The 15650-nt window shown below is 38.8% G+C and overlaps 1 protein-coding gene across 1 annotated transcript in view; it reads right to left on the bottom strand.

The window, feature by feature from the left end:
- Positions 1–15385, bottom strand: part of LOC102175896 (T-cell receptor-associated transmembrane adapter 1) — a 46375-nt gene extending 30990 nt beyond the window's left edge. The window contains exon 1 of the mRNA XM_005674899.3: positions 15227–15385. Coding sequence (XP_005674956.2) covers positions 15227–15233 — 7 coding nt within the window. The 5' untranslated portion in view covers positions 15234–15385. The remainder of the gene's footprint in view (positions 1–15226) is intronic.

Here is a 15650-nt window from a genome sequence, read left to right as displayed (position 1 = left end):
GACACTCAGAGAATGAGGATCACGGCATCTGGTCCCATCACTTCACGGGAAATAGATGGGGAAACAGTGGACACAGTGCCCGACTTTATTTTGGGGGGCTCCAAAATCACTGCAGACGGTGATTGCAGCCATGAAATTAAAAGACGCTTACTCCTTGGAAGGAAAGTGATGACCAACCTAGACAGCATATTGAAAATCAGAGACATTACTTTGCCGACTAAGGTCCGTCTAGCCAAGGCTATGGTTTTTCCTGTGGTCATGAATAGATGAGAGAGTTGGACTGTGAAGAAAGCTGAGTGCCGAAGAATTGGTGCTTTTGAACTGTGGTATTGGAGAAGACTCTTGAGAGTCCCTTGGACTGCAAGGAGATCCCACCAGTCCATTCTGAAGGAGATCAGCCCTGGGATTTCTTTGGAAGGAATGATGCTAAAGCTGAAACTCCAGTGCTTTGGCCACCTCATGCGAAGAGTTGACTCATTGGAAAAGACTCTGATACTGGGAGGGATTGGGGGCAGGAGGAGAAGGGGATGACAGAGGATGAGACGGCTGGATGGCATCACCGACTCGATGGACGTGAGTCTGAGTGAACTCCGGGAGCTGGTGATGGACAGGGAGGCCTGGCGTGCTGCAATTCATGGGGTTGCAAAGAGTCGGAAACGACTGAGCGAGTGAACTGACCTGAACTGAGCCTTTTTAAAAAACCTACCAGTGTGTTTGACAGATTTCTACCATGTTAGTATGTTACTTTTAGTGGTTATATGGAATTTCTTAGTGTTGCAGTAATATAAATTACATACCCGATTCTCTGAGACAGACATTCTGATGTTTTAAAAACATTTTTCTTTTATAAACAATAATGCAAGAAACTCTACTAGATGGACATTTTCCACGTACACGGGCTTATCTGCAGAAAGGTTCCTGGCAGTAGAATTGCTGGGTTAGAGCAAATTTTTAAGGCAAACTTTCAGAGCTTAATTGTTCCCCACCTCCTTTTGATAACAACCCCTTTCGGGTGGTTGATTTAACTGTAATGAACAATGGAACCAGCAAGCTCTCTCTCGCCAGATGGCTCTCGTTTTCTTTCTTTGCTGTCATAACGTGTGTGTATGTGCTGAGTTGTGTCCGACTCTTTGCAACCCCATAGCCCACCAGGCTCCTCTGTCCATGGGACTTCTCAGGCAAGAATACTGGAGTGGGTTGCCATCTTCCCAAGCCGGGATTGAAACCACGTCTCCCACCCTGGCAGGCAGATTCTTCTCCACTGCACCGCCTAGGAAGCCCACGGTTTAATTGCCACTGTCACAATACAGGGTTATTAACTTCTGACTTCTGTTATTAATGATTAAGCTAATGATTTTTATTATTAAAGATTTTTCTTCCTTTCTTTTCCTTGTATATGTCCCTTTAGGACCACAGTCTAGACACAGTCTCAATTCTTCCACATTTTAAAGCAATTTGAATGCACACAGTCTTTTCTATTGCAGTATGTCACAACCATCATTTTAGGTTGTTCACGCAACCAAATGTAGACTCTCATCATCACTGTAGCTGCTGCTGATGCTGATGCTAAGTCGCTTCAGTCATGTCCGTCTGGTGACACTTAAATAAATGAACTTTAATTGCTACAAAAGAGCCAGACTTATACAATCATCCATGTTCAAAGTTAAAAACAATTAGTAAACTCAGATAAGCAAAAAAAAGGATAAGAATCACCTATAATCCTACTATCAAGAGACAGTCACTGGGAACACTTTGGTTAATGCACTTTCAAACTTATTTTCTGTGTAGAAGCTGTTTTGGTCATGAGGCATATGATTTAATTATACTGACTATACTGTTATCTGCTTCCCCCTGGTAATTATATAGCATGCTTCTTTTCCTATAAGCTAAATATTCCTTCATTTCTTTTAGCTGCCCTATATTCCATTGTATGGATTTCCCATAATTTAATTAATCCTTTATTTTTAGACATTTAAATTGCTTCTAATTTTTGTTTATGTAAGAAATTTTGTGATGATTATCTTTAACCAAAACTATACACCCAATCTTAATTTATTTTAAGGTAAAAATTCCTGAAACTGAATTACTGGATCAAAGAATTTTACCATCTTGATGGCCAGTGTTTGAAAACAGAGTGCTAAGCAGACCCTTTTCGGGTCAGTTTGGCCTCTGTTCCCGTTAGTTCAATCGGCCCTGACTTTATGGCTCTTTGTGTTAATCCTCGCTCCATCAATCACTACTCTTAACCCAACTACTATCTTTACACACCCTGTTCCCATACACTCCTCTTTTCCAGAGTTTCTGGAGAAAGTTTTCCCTTTTTCTCTGGAGCCTGTGACATAGGTCCTTCAGGAGAAGGTGGCTGCTCCTACCTCTGCCCTAAACATAGAGGACATCACACTTTTCTTTGCATATTGTGTGCTCAAAACTCTTTGTGATTCTGTGGACTGTAGCATGCCAGGGTGCTCTGTCAATGGAATTTTCAAGGCAAGAATACTGAAGTGGGTTGCCACTTCTTTCTAAGGGGAACTTCCTGACCCAGGGATTGAACTCACGTCTCTTGCATTGCAGGCGGATTCTTTACCGCTGGGCCACCTGGGAATCCCTTTTCTTTCTTTACCATGAGTTTTGTCATTGTTGTTGTTCAGTCACTAAGTCATGTCCGACTCTTTGCAAGGTCATGGACTTCAGCCTCACCGACCTCCCAGCCCATCACTGTCTCCTGGAATTTGCCCAAGTTCATGTCCATTGAGTTGGTGACGCTATCCAACCATCTCATCATTTGTCACCCTCTTCTCCTCCTGCCTTCAATGTTTCCCAGCATCAGGGTCTTTTCCAATGAGCTGGCTTCTTCCCATCAGGTGGCCAAAGTACTGGAGCTTCAGCTTCAGCATCAGTCCTTCCAATGAACATTCAGGGATGATTTCCTTTAGGATTGACTGATTTGATCTCCTTGCTATGCAAGGGGACTTTAAAGAGTCTTCTCCCAACGCCGCAATTTGAGAGCGTCAGGTCTTCAGCACTCAGCCTCCTTTATGGTTCACCTCTCACATCCATACACGACTACTAGAAAGACTTTAGCTTTGACTAAACAGACCTCTGTCAGCAAAGTCATTTCTACAAAATATTACTTTAAGTTTTCTGTCTTTCAGGACTTGTCTACTATACACAGTCAATAATAGATGATGCTCCAATCATTCTGAAGCACTTGCAATTTTCAATAGAGACAGTACTTTGTGTCTGGACACTTGCCTCTTTTCCTGAAATACCTTTCTCCTTGGCCATCTGACAAATTCCTTGTCATCCTTCAAAAGTGCCTTCTCTCTGAAGCACTCACGCAGTACTGCCTGTCCCTCACCAAGTGACATCTCATATATCCCTTTACATTTCAACAAACATCAAAGTAATCATTTATGTATAAAAACTCCTCCCTGCTAGACTGAACCTCCCAAAGGAAAGTCTCTTTTATCTTCACACTTCAAGTTCCTCAATGCACCTATTGTTAATAAGACTCATATAAATAGATTTGTGTAATGATGTTTCTCACTAATAAAATGCTCAATAAATGGTAGCTATTGCTATTGTTTTTATCTTATTACTTTGGTCACCTGATGTGAAGAGCTGACTCATTTAAAAAGACCTTGATGCTGGGAAAGATTGAAGGCAAAAGGAGAAAAGGTCGAAAGAGGATGAGATGTTGGATGGTATCACCAGTTCACTGGACATGAACTTGGGCAAACCCCAGGGGACAGTGAGGGACAGGGGGGCCTGGTGTGCTGCAGTCCACAGGGTCACAAAAGGTTGGACATGACTTAGCGACTGAACACACGTAATAGTAAGACTCCTACTATTATTTCTATATCCTATTCAGCACAAGTAGGTGCTCACTAATTATGTGTCTGACTAAATGAAGAGTAAAGGGAAGAGGGGAACTTAATAAGCAGGGCCAACAGAAGGGTTCTGCTCAAGTATCAAATAGAGACACATCCACAACCCAGGAAAAGACAGACTGAAAATCCTGTTACATTTGTCTCTAGGACTATTGAGAAGAAGACCTATTTCCCAGGAGCTAGGAAACAGAACCCCTGAGAAAGGAGTAACTCATTGTCGCTTTGGTGAAGCTACTCATCAATTTACCATCCTAATTCTTTTTGCCCTGAGCCTGTATTTGCCAAAAAAATCTACCTATAAGTTGTATCCTCGGAAACTTGATACAAGTAAGCTAGTGCTAACAGTTGGCTATCTGATTAGATTTATGGGTGGTCACAACTATAAAGGTAAAATTTTATTTTCTTGTTTAAAAAATCAGTCTTTGAGGAGTTTGAGTAGTGTCCATTCAAATCTCCTGAAAAAAGGAATTTAGAAAATACCATTAGCTGAGCTAAGCTGTGAACTCTACTGCAACCCGGGATACATATGCTTGCATAAACCTGGGATGCTTACATAAAACACGAGAGTCAGGGTGAGTAGAAACAATTGTCACAGACCACATATCATTTTGAAAAGCATGAAATGGAGATGTGCTTTCATTCTCTTCTCAACCTTTACCTTAAAAAACTCATGTGTTTACTTCTATGTATCAAATATACACTTTCCTACTATGAGAACAGAAAAATGGATGTCTTCCTATAAGCTGACAACAAGGTTCTATCTACATAAACCAAGAGTTGCCTCATGAAATAGTTGTTTTAGCTATTCATTGTCAGAGAATAATGGAAGACTAACTCCTGCATTTAAAACTCAAATAAGTTTTTGGCAAATGTTCTTTATGATTTCTTTTTATTTTGGGCCTAGAAAATAATATAGTGTAGTATAGTATAACTTATCTAAGAATATAGCATATTAACCAAAAAGCTGCACTGCCTATAATTAAGAATTTAATAGATATTTTAATAATTTACCTTTGGCCAAATTAGGGGTGACTTGTAGCCTTGCTTGGGCTTCCCCGGTGACTCTGTGATAAAGAATCTGCCTGCAGTGCAGGAGTCTCAAACGCTGTGGGTTCAATCCCTGGGTCAGGGAGATCTCCTGGAAGAGGGCATGGCAACCCATTCCAGTATTCTGGCCTGGAGAATCCCCTGGACAGAGGAGTCTGGCAGGCTACAGTCCACAGGGTCATAATAAGTGAGACAGGACTGAAGTGACTTAGCACAGCATAGCCTTGCTTTAGAAATGGTCCATCTAGAATTCAGTTCAGTTCAGTCGTTCAGTCATGTCCGACTCTGCAATCCTGCGGATTGCAGCATGCCAGGCTTCCCTGTCCATTACCAACTCCCGGAGCTTACTCAAACTAATGTCCATCGAGTTGGTGATGCCATCCAACCATCTCATCCTCTGTCGTCCCCTTCTCCTCTTGCTTTCAGTCTTTGCCAGCATCAGGGTCTTTTCAAGGAGTCACTTCTTCGCATCAGATGGTCAAAGTATTGGAGTTTCAACTTTAGCATCAGTCCTTCCAACGAATATTCAGGACTGATTTTTTAGGATGGACTGGTTGGATCTCCAGCACTACAGTTCAAAAGAATCAATTCTCTAGCACTCAGCTTTTTTTATAGTCCAGTTCTCACATCCATACATGACTACTGGAAAAACCATAGCTTTGACTAGACAGATCTTTGTTGGCAAGGTAATATCTCTGCTTTTTAATATGCTGTCTAAGTTGGTCATAGCTTATCTTCCAAGGACCAAGCATCTTGTAATTACATAGCTGCAATCACCATCTGCAGTGACTTTGGAGCCCAAAAAAATAAAGTCTGTCACTGCTTCCATTGTTTCCCCATCTATGCGCCATGAAGTTATGGGACTGGATGCCATGATCTTAGTTTTCTGAATGTTCAGCTTTAAGCCAACTTTTTCACTCTCCTCTTTCGCTTTCATGAAGAGGCTCTTTAGTTCTTCTTCACTTTCTGCCATAAGGGTGGTGTCATCCGCGTATCTGAGGTTATTGATATTTCTCCCGGCAATCTTGATTCCAGCTTGTGCTTCATCCAGTATGGCGTTTCTCATGATGTACTCTGCATACAATTTCAATAAGCAGGATGACAATATACAGCATTGACGTACTCTTTTTCCTATTTGGAACCAGTCTGTTGTTTCATGTCCAGTTCTAACTCTTGCTTCTTGACCTGTAAACAGGTTTCTCAGGAGGCAGGTCAGGTAGTCTGGTATTCCCATCTCTTTCAATATTTTCCATAGTTTGTTGTGATACAAATAGTCAAAGGCTTTGGCATAGTCAGTAAAGCAGAAGTAGATGTTTTCCTGGAATTATCTTGCTTTTTTGATGATCCAGCAGATTTTGGCAATTTGATTTCTGATTCCTCTGCCTTTTCTAAATCCAGCTTGAACATCTGGAAGTTCACCATTCATATACCATTGAAGCCTGTCTTGGAGAATTTTGAGCATTACTTTGCTAGCATTTGAGTTGAGTGCAAATGTGCAGTAGCTTGAACATTCTTTGGCATTGATTTTCTTTGGGATTGGAATGAAACCTGACCTTTTAAAGTCCTGTGATCATTGCTAAGTTTTCCAAATTTGCTGGTATATTGAGTGCAGCACTTTCACAGCATCGTCTTTAGGATTTGAAATAGCTCAGCTGGAATTCCATCACCTCCACTAGCCTTGTTTGTAGTGATGCGTCCTAAGGCCCACTTGACTTCACATTCCAGGATATCTGGCTCTAGGTGAGTGATCACACCATTGTGATTTTCTGGGTGATGAAGATCTTTTTTGTATAGTTCTTCTGTGTATTCTTGCCACCTCTTCTTAATATCTTCTGCTTCTGCTAGGTCCATACCATTTCTGTCCTTTATTGTGCCCATCTTTGCATGAAATGTTCCCTTGGTATCTCTAATTTTCTTGAAGAGATCTCTAGTCTGTCCCATTCTATTATTTTCCTCTATTTCTTTGGATTGATCACACTGACCATCTAGAATTACTGCATCTAATCATCACGTCATATATTTTAGGGATTTGATCATTCATTTATACACATGGTTAAAAGGTGCAAAACAGATTTTGGAAGATTTTTTGACTCTCCCTGCAGATTTCCCCTAGGTCAACCTCTGAATGGAGGCTTTGATTATTTTTACACCAGGACATGTCCTAGTTAAGTTCCCAAGATTTCTTAAGAAAATATAGGACTTGCTTCCATCTCAGCTGATAACCTGTGTAAAATAGCAACAGAGCTAAACTTCAGGTTGTAGTCAGAAAATAAAAATTAACTCTTTATTGCTCTTTTTATTCTCTTCCATTTTCTACATTTTCTGCCTTTGTTATCAGGACAAAATAAAACTTATTTTAAGAAAAAGAACAAACTGTATGAAACTTGCTGTTGAATTTATTAATTATAGAGATGCTATGGACTAGAAGATATTATTTAATACATCACTGGTATCAAAAATGTCATGAAATACAAAGCTTCTGAATGAAAATCTTCCTACTTGTAACTCAGACCATGTTACAAAATATGTAAGAAGCTGAGGATCTCCTCAAGAAAGGATAAATTTTCACTCTAACAATCCATGTGAATATTGTCACTGGTCAATATTGTCACTGATCGTCTGTCTAACCTTGTATATCATTTGACGCGCAATAGGATTATATACTACTCTTGTGAATTAATTGCACCCTTTGCTCCTCTTCTCTTTGTGCTGATTTCTTTGGATCTCCTTTATGTGTACTATTCTATGTATTATTTATACGTACTGTTCTATGTATTAATACTTCTCTTTCTTGGGGAAGGGTAAGAGAGCAAATAAACAGATAGAAAATATAATAAATCTCTAGAATTTGTCATCCTTGGGAGAACTAATAAAATCATCCTTTGGAGAACTAACAAAATCAGTCTCCTTTGTACTTACCTATTTTTCCCTTTCCATTTCCCACAGAATCTAGTATTTAGTATATACTCAATAAATAGTTGTGCTTTTTGTAGATAAAACACAGCAGAGTACGAAAAGGTGTACGTCAAAGCAGTAAGCAGAAAATCCTAATTTCTTTTTTTTTTTTTTCAGGACTATTTGCTTTTATTTTTTTTATTTTTTAATTTAATTTAATTTAATTTTTTTAACTTTATTTTACTTTACAGTACTGTATTGGTTTCGGCATACATTGACATGAATCCACCACTGATTCTAGCTATAAATTCTTATCATTCACAAAAGTATATTTCACTTATGAAGTTTCCTTCATCCATTAATTTTTACAAGAAGATAATTTTGCTCTGAGCAGCAAAGAAATAAAGCAATATCACAAGATTATATTTATACTAAAGGCTTTAGGAAAGCCCTAATAATTTTCATGAAATACATCAGCAACTCCAAGGAAAGAACTTGGACCACACTGTACATCCCTTTAGGGCTGGGTTTTGTCATTTGCTAGGACAGTAAATTTGCTTTATCAGTTACAGACATTTTAAAACAGGCTAGATTCTAATATGTACAGATTTGTTTCACATGGTCTCTAGTTTTCCCCTGATTTTAGGAGTCTATGATTCCTGTGTAACCCTTCTATTTCCCAAGATATTTTTCTTTTGTAATGCAATCAGAGTTAAAAGTAGGAAGGTTTTTATTTGGAAGCTTTGTATTTCATGACACTCTTGATATCTTTCAAAATTTTTGATTGCCAACAATAAATGCCCTATTTTGAAAAGCAAAACAAAAAAACACAGAGATGAGAAGATATTGAATAGCTAAATGGTGGAGATTTTTAACTTGAATGGTAGTTTTGTGTAAATGTTCACATATACCGACTCACACATATACTTCATACCTCCTCTTACTGAGCTCCTTTCCATATGCAGTATGCCCATGTGGGTGTCTATTCAATCCTAACAGTGCCTCTTATAACAGTGGATGTGCAAAGTACCTAAAATTTCTTGCCTGACAAATGCAATCGTTAGTACCATTATTCATTAATTGTAATTACTTTCACATAGCTTTTAAAGAGTACTCTTACACAATTTTAATTTAGTTATCTATACTGTTAAAAAAAACTGAAAGTTTTTGGATGTTATTAGTGAGGCAATGTCAGGTAGGAAAACTATGACTGAAGTTTCTAACTCGCTTTCAACTACCAGGGGCCAATGTGTGTTTGTGAGTTGCTCAGTGATGTCTGACTCTTTGTGATCCCATGGACTATAGCCCACCAGCCTCCTCTGTCCATGGAATTCTCTAGGCAAGAATACTGGAGTGGGTTGTGATTTCCTTTGCCAGGGGATCTTCCTAACCCACGGATCAAACCCGGGTCTCTGCATTGCAAGCAGATTCTTTGCCAGCTGAGCCAGTAGGAAAACCCACCAGGGGCTAATAGTAGTAGTTTAAATATAAGTTGGCTTAAAACTCAACATTCAGAAAACTAAGATCATGGCATCTGGTCCTTTCACTTCATGGCAAATAGATGGGGAAACAATGGAAACAGTGAGAGATTTTATTTTCTTGGGCTCCAAAATCACTGAAGATGGTGACTGCAGCCGTGAAATTAAAAGATGTTTGCTCCTTGGAAGAAAAGCTATGACCAAACTAGTCAGCATATTAAAAAGCAGAGACATTACTTTGCCAACAAAGTTCTGTCTAGTCAAAGCTATGGTTTTTCTAGTAGTCATGTATGGATGTGAAATTTGGACTATAAAGAAAAGCACCAAAGAACTGATGCTTTTGAACTGTGGTGTTGGAGAAGTGTCTTGAGAGTCCCTTGAACTGCAAGGAGATCCAACCAGTCCATCCTAAAGGAAATCAGTCCTGAATATTCATTGGAAAAACTGATACTGAAGCTGAAACTTCAATACTTTGGCCACCTGATGCGAAGAACTGACTCCTTGGAAAAGACGCTGATGCTGGCAAAGATTGAAGGCAGGAGGAGAAGGGGATGACAGAGGATGAGATGGTTGGATGGCATCACCAGCTCAATGGACATGAGTTTGAGCAAGCTCCAGGAGTTGGTGATGGACAGCGAAGCCTGGCATGCTGCAGTTCATGGGGTTGCAAAGAGTTGGACGCGACTGAGCGACTGAACTGAACTGATAGTTCAACATAAAAGTTCTGATATTACAGTCTCCATGGATTCTACTCATGGAATGAACATTTCTTATTGCAGTGATCATTTGGTTGCAAACTAGGCACATTATTGATGACTCTTTGTTGCACGCTGCCACTGTCTACACAGCCTCTGCCACTACTGTCCATATGCATTATCCCATCAGTAAAAGGCATCAGAATCATGGACTGGATCACTGGAAGAGATTCTCAAATCTAGTCCCAGGCTTTCAAGTAAATAAGAAATTTTTTAATGCAAAATTGAAAACTGCCAAACTTAAATGTGCCTATTATGAATAGGTTATTTGAAAAGTGAATGATACATGTTAGGAAGGGGCCATGATGGGAAGAGGGACATTAGCAATATGAAGCTTTGGAACGTCTGTTTTGGAGCAGTGTATAGGGAAAGAGGCAGAAGGTGTGACTTTCTGCAGATCACTGACCCTCACCATAAAGTGAAAGTGAAAATCGCTCAGTTGTGTCCGACTCCTTGCAATCCCATGGACTATGCCCTTCATGGAATTGTCCAGGCCAGAACACTAGAGTGGGTAGCTATTACCTTCTCCAGGGGATCTTCCCAACCCAGGGATCAAATCCAGGTTTCCAGCATTGCAGGTGGATTCTTTACCAGCTGAGCCACAAAGGAAGCCCGACTGTCACACTACTGCTGCTGCTAAGTCGCTTCCGTCGTGTCCGACTCTGTGCGACCCCATAGACAGCAGCCCACCAGGCTCCGCTGTCCCTGGGATTCTCCAGGCAAGAACACTGGAGTGGGTTTCCATTTCCTTCTCCAGTGCATGAAAGGAAAAAGTGAAAATGAAGTCGCTCAGTCGTGTCCGACTCTTCGTGACCCCGTTGGACTGCAGCCCATCAAGCTCCTCCGTCCATGGAATTTTCCAGGCAAGAGTACTGGAGCACTAAGCCAACTATAAATCTGGTGTTCAGAAACCATCTATGTGACACAAAGGTCCCCTCTTTCTAGTACATCATGATTCCTCTTAACCAATACTTATTGATTTTACCTGAGGAAAGTGTACATAGGGGAGTGAGACGGAGGGTAGATTTTAAGACAGCATGTTATGATTCCTCTAGTATTAGACTCGTCATTTCTTTCATAATTAAACTCAGAATTGGTAAGCTTGGGAAGACCTATTGGGATTTTGAAGTCTGCCAAAATCTCTACTGTAGATGAATCTGTATTTTTCTGTACTTTTAGCTGCTCCATTTTGTATATGTACTTACTGTTTCCTGTGGGAGAACCACCTTGGTAAGAGCCTCTGAAGAAGGCATAGTTGTGCGCAACTTCATCCAACAAAATACTGTAACTAGTACATTTCTTTAATGTTTTAAGAAGGCCTGTTAATTGTTTCTTTCCTTTTTAAGTCAGGAATGCTGAGAAAATTAAATGAAAAAAAAATGTCTGGAAAAGAATTCAATATTTATTTATTTATTAACTAGCAATTTGTAGGTATTAATTTCTTAGAGTTGTGAGCTTTACGTGACAATCATTGCTGGGTTAACTGTTCTTAAGAGCACTATCAATTATTACCTAATTAAATAACTGTGTTGGACCTGCTTTTAAAGAACATCTGCGTTCAAAAGAATCATAAATGAGTCCTATCTAGTCTCTAAAAGAGAAGCTTTCATTGCTCTCAAAAGATGACTGAGACTCAAGGGAAAAGAAACTGAGTAAAGACAATGAAAATCTTCTTTTTTTCCTTCAAAAAACAGCAGTGTGTAACTAGAGTGAATCATTGTTTAAATTAAATTAATAGCAGCCCAAAGGAGTTGTTTTTGCCATTCGATTCAGAAAACCCTGATTGTGAGACTACAGAAGCACAGTAGGAACTGGGATGCTGGCACATTTACTGATGCAGGGACTACAAGCCACGTGTGCGGTGCTGTACTTGGTCGCTCAGTCATGTCCGACTCTTTGTGACCTCATGGACCGTAGCCCGCTAGGCTCCTCTGTCCTTGGGGATTCTCCAGGCAAGAATACTGGAGAGGGTTACTATGACCTCCTCCAGGCGATCTTCTAGACCCAGCAATTGAACTGGAGTCTCCTGCATTGCAGGCTGATTCTTTACCAACAAGCCTTTTAGGTAGGAGAGAAGGAAAACTTTGGATTTTACTTTTCACACATTGTTTTTATTCAACTAGGAATAATCTCACTTTTCCATTGTGTTCACATTTATTTTCTCCTTTACTTCACCTATCTAATTTAAAAAATACTATAACCTGAGTCTCTCCTTTCATATTAAGCATGTTTCATTTTGTTTCTTGGCTTTTAAGATCTATGAGTCTTTAATGGCAAATATTGTACATATTTTATCCTATGGAATTTTAGGTCTTAATTGTCAATGGAGGAGCTCCTGCATTACACTGGAAAAATCTAAATCTAAATTATGAAATCCTAAGGGAAAAATTTTATCATCTCCTCAAAATTTGAAATTAATTGATGGGAAATAGTTGAATGTCATATTCACTGCCCTCAGCCTTCCCACACTTGCCAAGTTTCCCATGACTGTCAGCTCATAGCAATTATTCATAGTATTGCTATGTTCATTTCTGCAGGGCATTAGCAAAACTGGTACAATTGTTTTCGTTCTTTGCTAATATATGTACATGTACCTGGGAAAGATAAAGAGAATTGTGAAAATCACATATCAATTTATGTTCCCTGTGGAATAATCTAATCAGTTTTAAGATCCATCAACCAAAACACTGGGAAGCAAATTCACAGATATTATAATATCTATTATCTTCTACAAATGGCTCATACATATTGATATTAAAAATACTATTAGCACAATTAAAAGCAAAAGATATAATCAGATAATTCACAAGTGCTAGAAGTATAAACAGTTTTAAAACCCATGCAAAAATGTTCATTTTCATTATAATCAGAGTAAGACATATTAAACAATGGCTTAGCATGTTGTTAGTCATAACTTTCCTTCCAAGGAGTAAGCGTCTTTTAATTTCATGGCTGCAGTCACCATCTGCAGTGATTTTGGAGCCCCTCAAAATAAAGTCTGACACTGTTTCCACTGTTTCCCCATCTATTTCCCATGAAGTGATGGGACCAGATGCCATGATCTTAGTTTTCTGAATGTTGAGCTTTAAGCCAACTTTTTCATTCTCCTCTTTCACTTTCATCAAGAGGCTTTTTAGCGCCTCTCCAGGAGCTGGTGATGGACAGGGAGGCCTGGTGTGCTGCAATTCATGGGGTCGCAAAGAGTCAGACACAACTGAGCAACTGAACTGAACTGAACTAGCATGTTGTGCTTATCACATTAGTAAAGATTTATAAAACTGAGACCAGCTTGTTAAGGAGAAATGCTTCTAGGATGAGAGTGAATTGACAACAACCTTGGAAAAGCAATTTGACAATAATGATACTTAAAATGATCATCACTTCTTATTCAGTAATTCTATGTCTAGGAATCTTTCCTAAGAAAATATCCTTAATATAGAAAAAGCTACAAAGTTGTTCATCCCTCTGTCATTTAAAATATAAAAAGACTGGATGCAACATAAATGTCTAACAATAAACAAATGACTAAGTAAATTATAACTCAACTGATGTCACTGTACATTCATATAAAACAGCTAAGCAGAAGATACCATGAAGATGGAGATGGTGATAATGTTAGTGAAAAACACTGAACACATGATTTTATAAACACTATTATTTTAGTTATGAAAAGCAAACTGAGTAGAATACAAAGAAGCAAAAGTTGGAAGGAAATACAACATAATATTTTCTAAAGTGATGGAAACCAAATTTTTTCATTTGTATTCCACACTTCCCCAACTTCATATATTATACATATCTTCTCTTATAATTGGGCTTCTCTGATAGCTCAGCTGGTAAAGAATCCGCCTGCAATGCAGGAGACCCTGATTCGATTCCAGGGTCGAGAAGGGATAGGCTACCCAATCCAGTATTCTTGGGCTTTCCTTGTGGCTCAGCTGGTAAAGAATCTGCCCGCAATGCGGGAGACCTGGGTTTGATCCCTGGGTTGGGAAGATCCCCTGGAGAAGGGAAAGTCTATACACTCTAGTATTCTGGCCTGGAGAATTCCATAGAATCACAAAGAGTTGGACAGGACTGAGAGACTTTCACTTTTCTCTTATAACATTTATTTAAAGAAATTAAAAGTACATTAAAGAATAAAGGAGGAATGATAGTTAACGTGGAGCAAAAATTAGGCTAATAAATGTGGATTCAATGCTTATAGTCCATTCCAAAGGTGATCGTTTTTCACTGGCCTTTGCAAATTGTCATCACTCTGAAAGTTGATGATTGAATTGATTTCTGGGAAGATAATATAATGCCTAAAGTGTAAGGAATTAGAATGTTGTTACTTATGACCTGCTTTTTTTTAAACTTTATTTTATATTGGAGTATAGTTAATTAACAATGTTATTAATAGTTTCAGGTGTACAACAAGGTGATTCAGGTATATATATACATGTCTCCATTCTTTTTCAAATTCCTTTCTTGATTAGGCTGTTATATAACACTGAGCAGGGTCCCCTGTGCTATACAGTAGGTCCTTGTTGGTTATTCATTTTAAATATAGCAGCGCATAAATGTCAATCCCAGAATGCTTTTCTTGCTTTATAATTAAACTATGAAAAGGAATATGCAAAGTCAAGGACAGATCCTCCAAAAATAACAAGTACTTTAAATGGGAAGATTATCAAGGAACAGGAGCTTCCCCAGTGGCTCAGCAAAAAAGAATCTGCCTGCAATGCAGGAGACCAGGTTCTATCCCAAGGTCGGGAAGATTCCCCTGGAGAAGGGAATGGCTACCCGCTCTTGCCTGGAGTATTCTTGCCTGGAGAAGTCCATGGACAAAGCAGTCTGGTGGGCTACAGTCTGTAGGATCACAAAGAGTCAGACATGACTGACGTGACTTAGCATGCATCAAGGAACACATACCCAATAACTACATTTAGCTTTATATTATAAAATACTATCCAACTTTTTAAGACAAAGTAGGCAATTTATGCTCATTGATATACTTCAAATACGTTCTAATCATAAAGTTCATCTCATGCTTTTAAAATAATTGTGTAAACTTAATTACTTTCCAAACCTTTATTAAGTATCTTTTTGCTAGAGGCTTAGACATTATTATGTAAATTCTTAGGCATATGAATTGAGCAAAATTTAAAATGCCACTTACCTGTCATGCTTTTTTTCTATGAGAAATCCTTATGTAGCCATAAGCAAGTGTATGAATTAAAAATACTCCCGCAAGCTTTTTTTCTAAGTAATGTTGCTCTGTTGTTAGAAGTGTCAGTAAACTTTATCTGTACCTCAGTTTTTTCTCTCTTCTTAAAATCTTCTGCGTGTACTTTGTTCAGTTACAAACAGGAAATGTGGTGATGGAGGCTTCTAGAGTTTTGATCTGAAACCAGTAGGCTGTTAAACTTTTTTGTGAAACGTGAGAAGTAAAATCCCACAAGCCTCTGTACCCTGGCATTTGAACTTTTATCAGTACCTAACTAACGTTAAAACAAATAATAAAATCAATGTGTAAATTAGACTAGGCAGGATGAGATGGTTGGATGGCATCACTGACTCAATGGGCATGAGTTTGAGCAAAT

The sequence above is a fragment of the Capra hircus genome, chromosome 1 (genome assembly GCF_001704415.2).
Source record: "Capra hircus breed San Clemente chromosome 1, ASM170441v1, whole genome shotgun sequence".
In the NCBI taxonomy this organism is placed as follows: domain Eukaryota; kingdom Metazoa; phylum Chordata; class Mammalia; order Artiodactyla; family Bovidae; genus Capra; species Capra hircus.
This window is presented reverse-complemented; position numbering and strand designations above follow the sequence as displayed.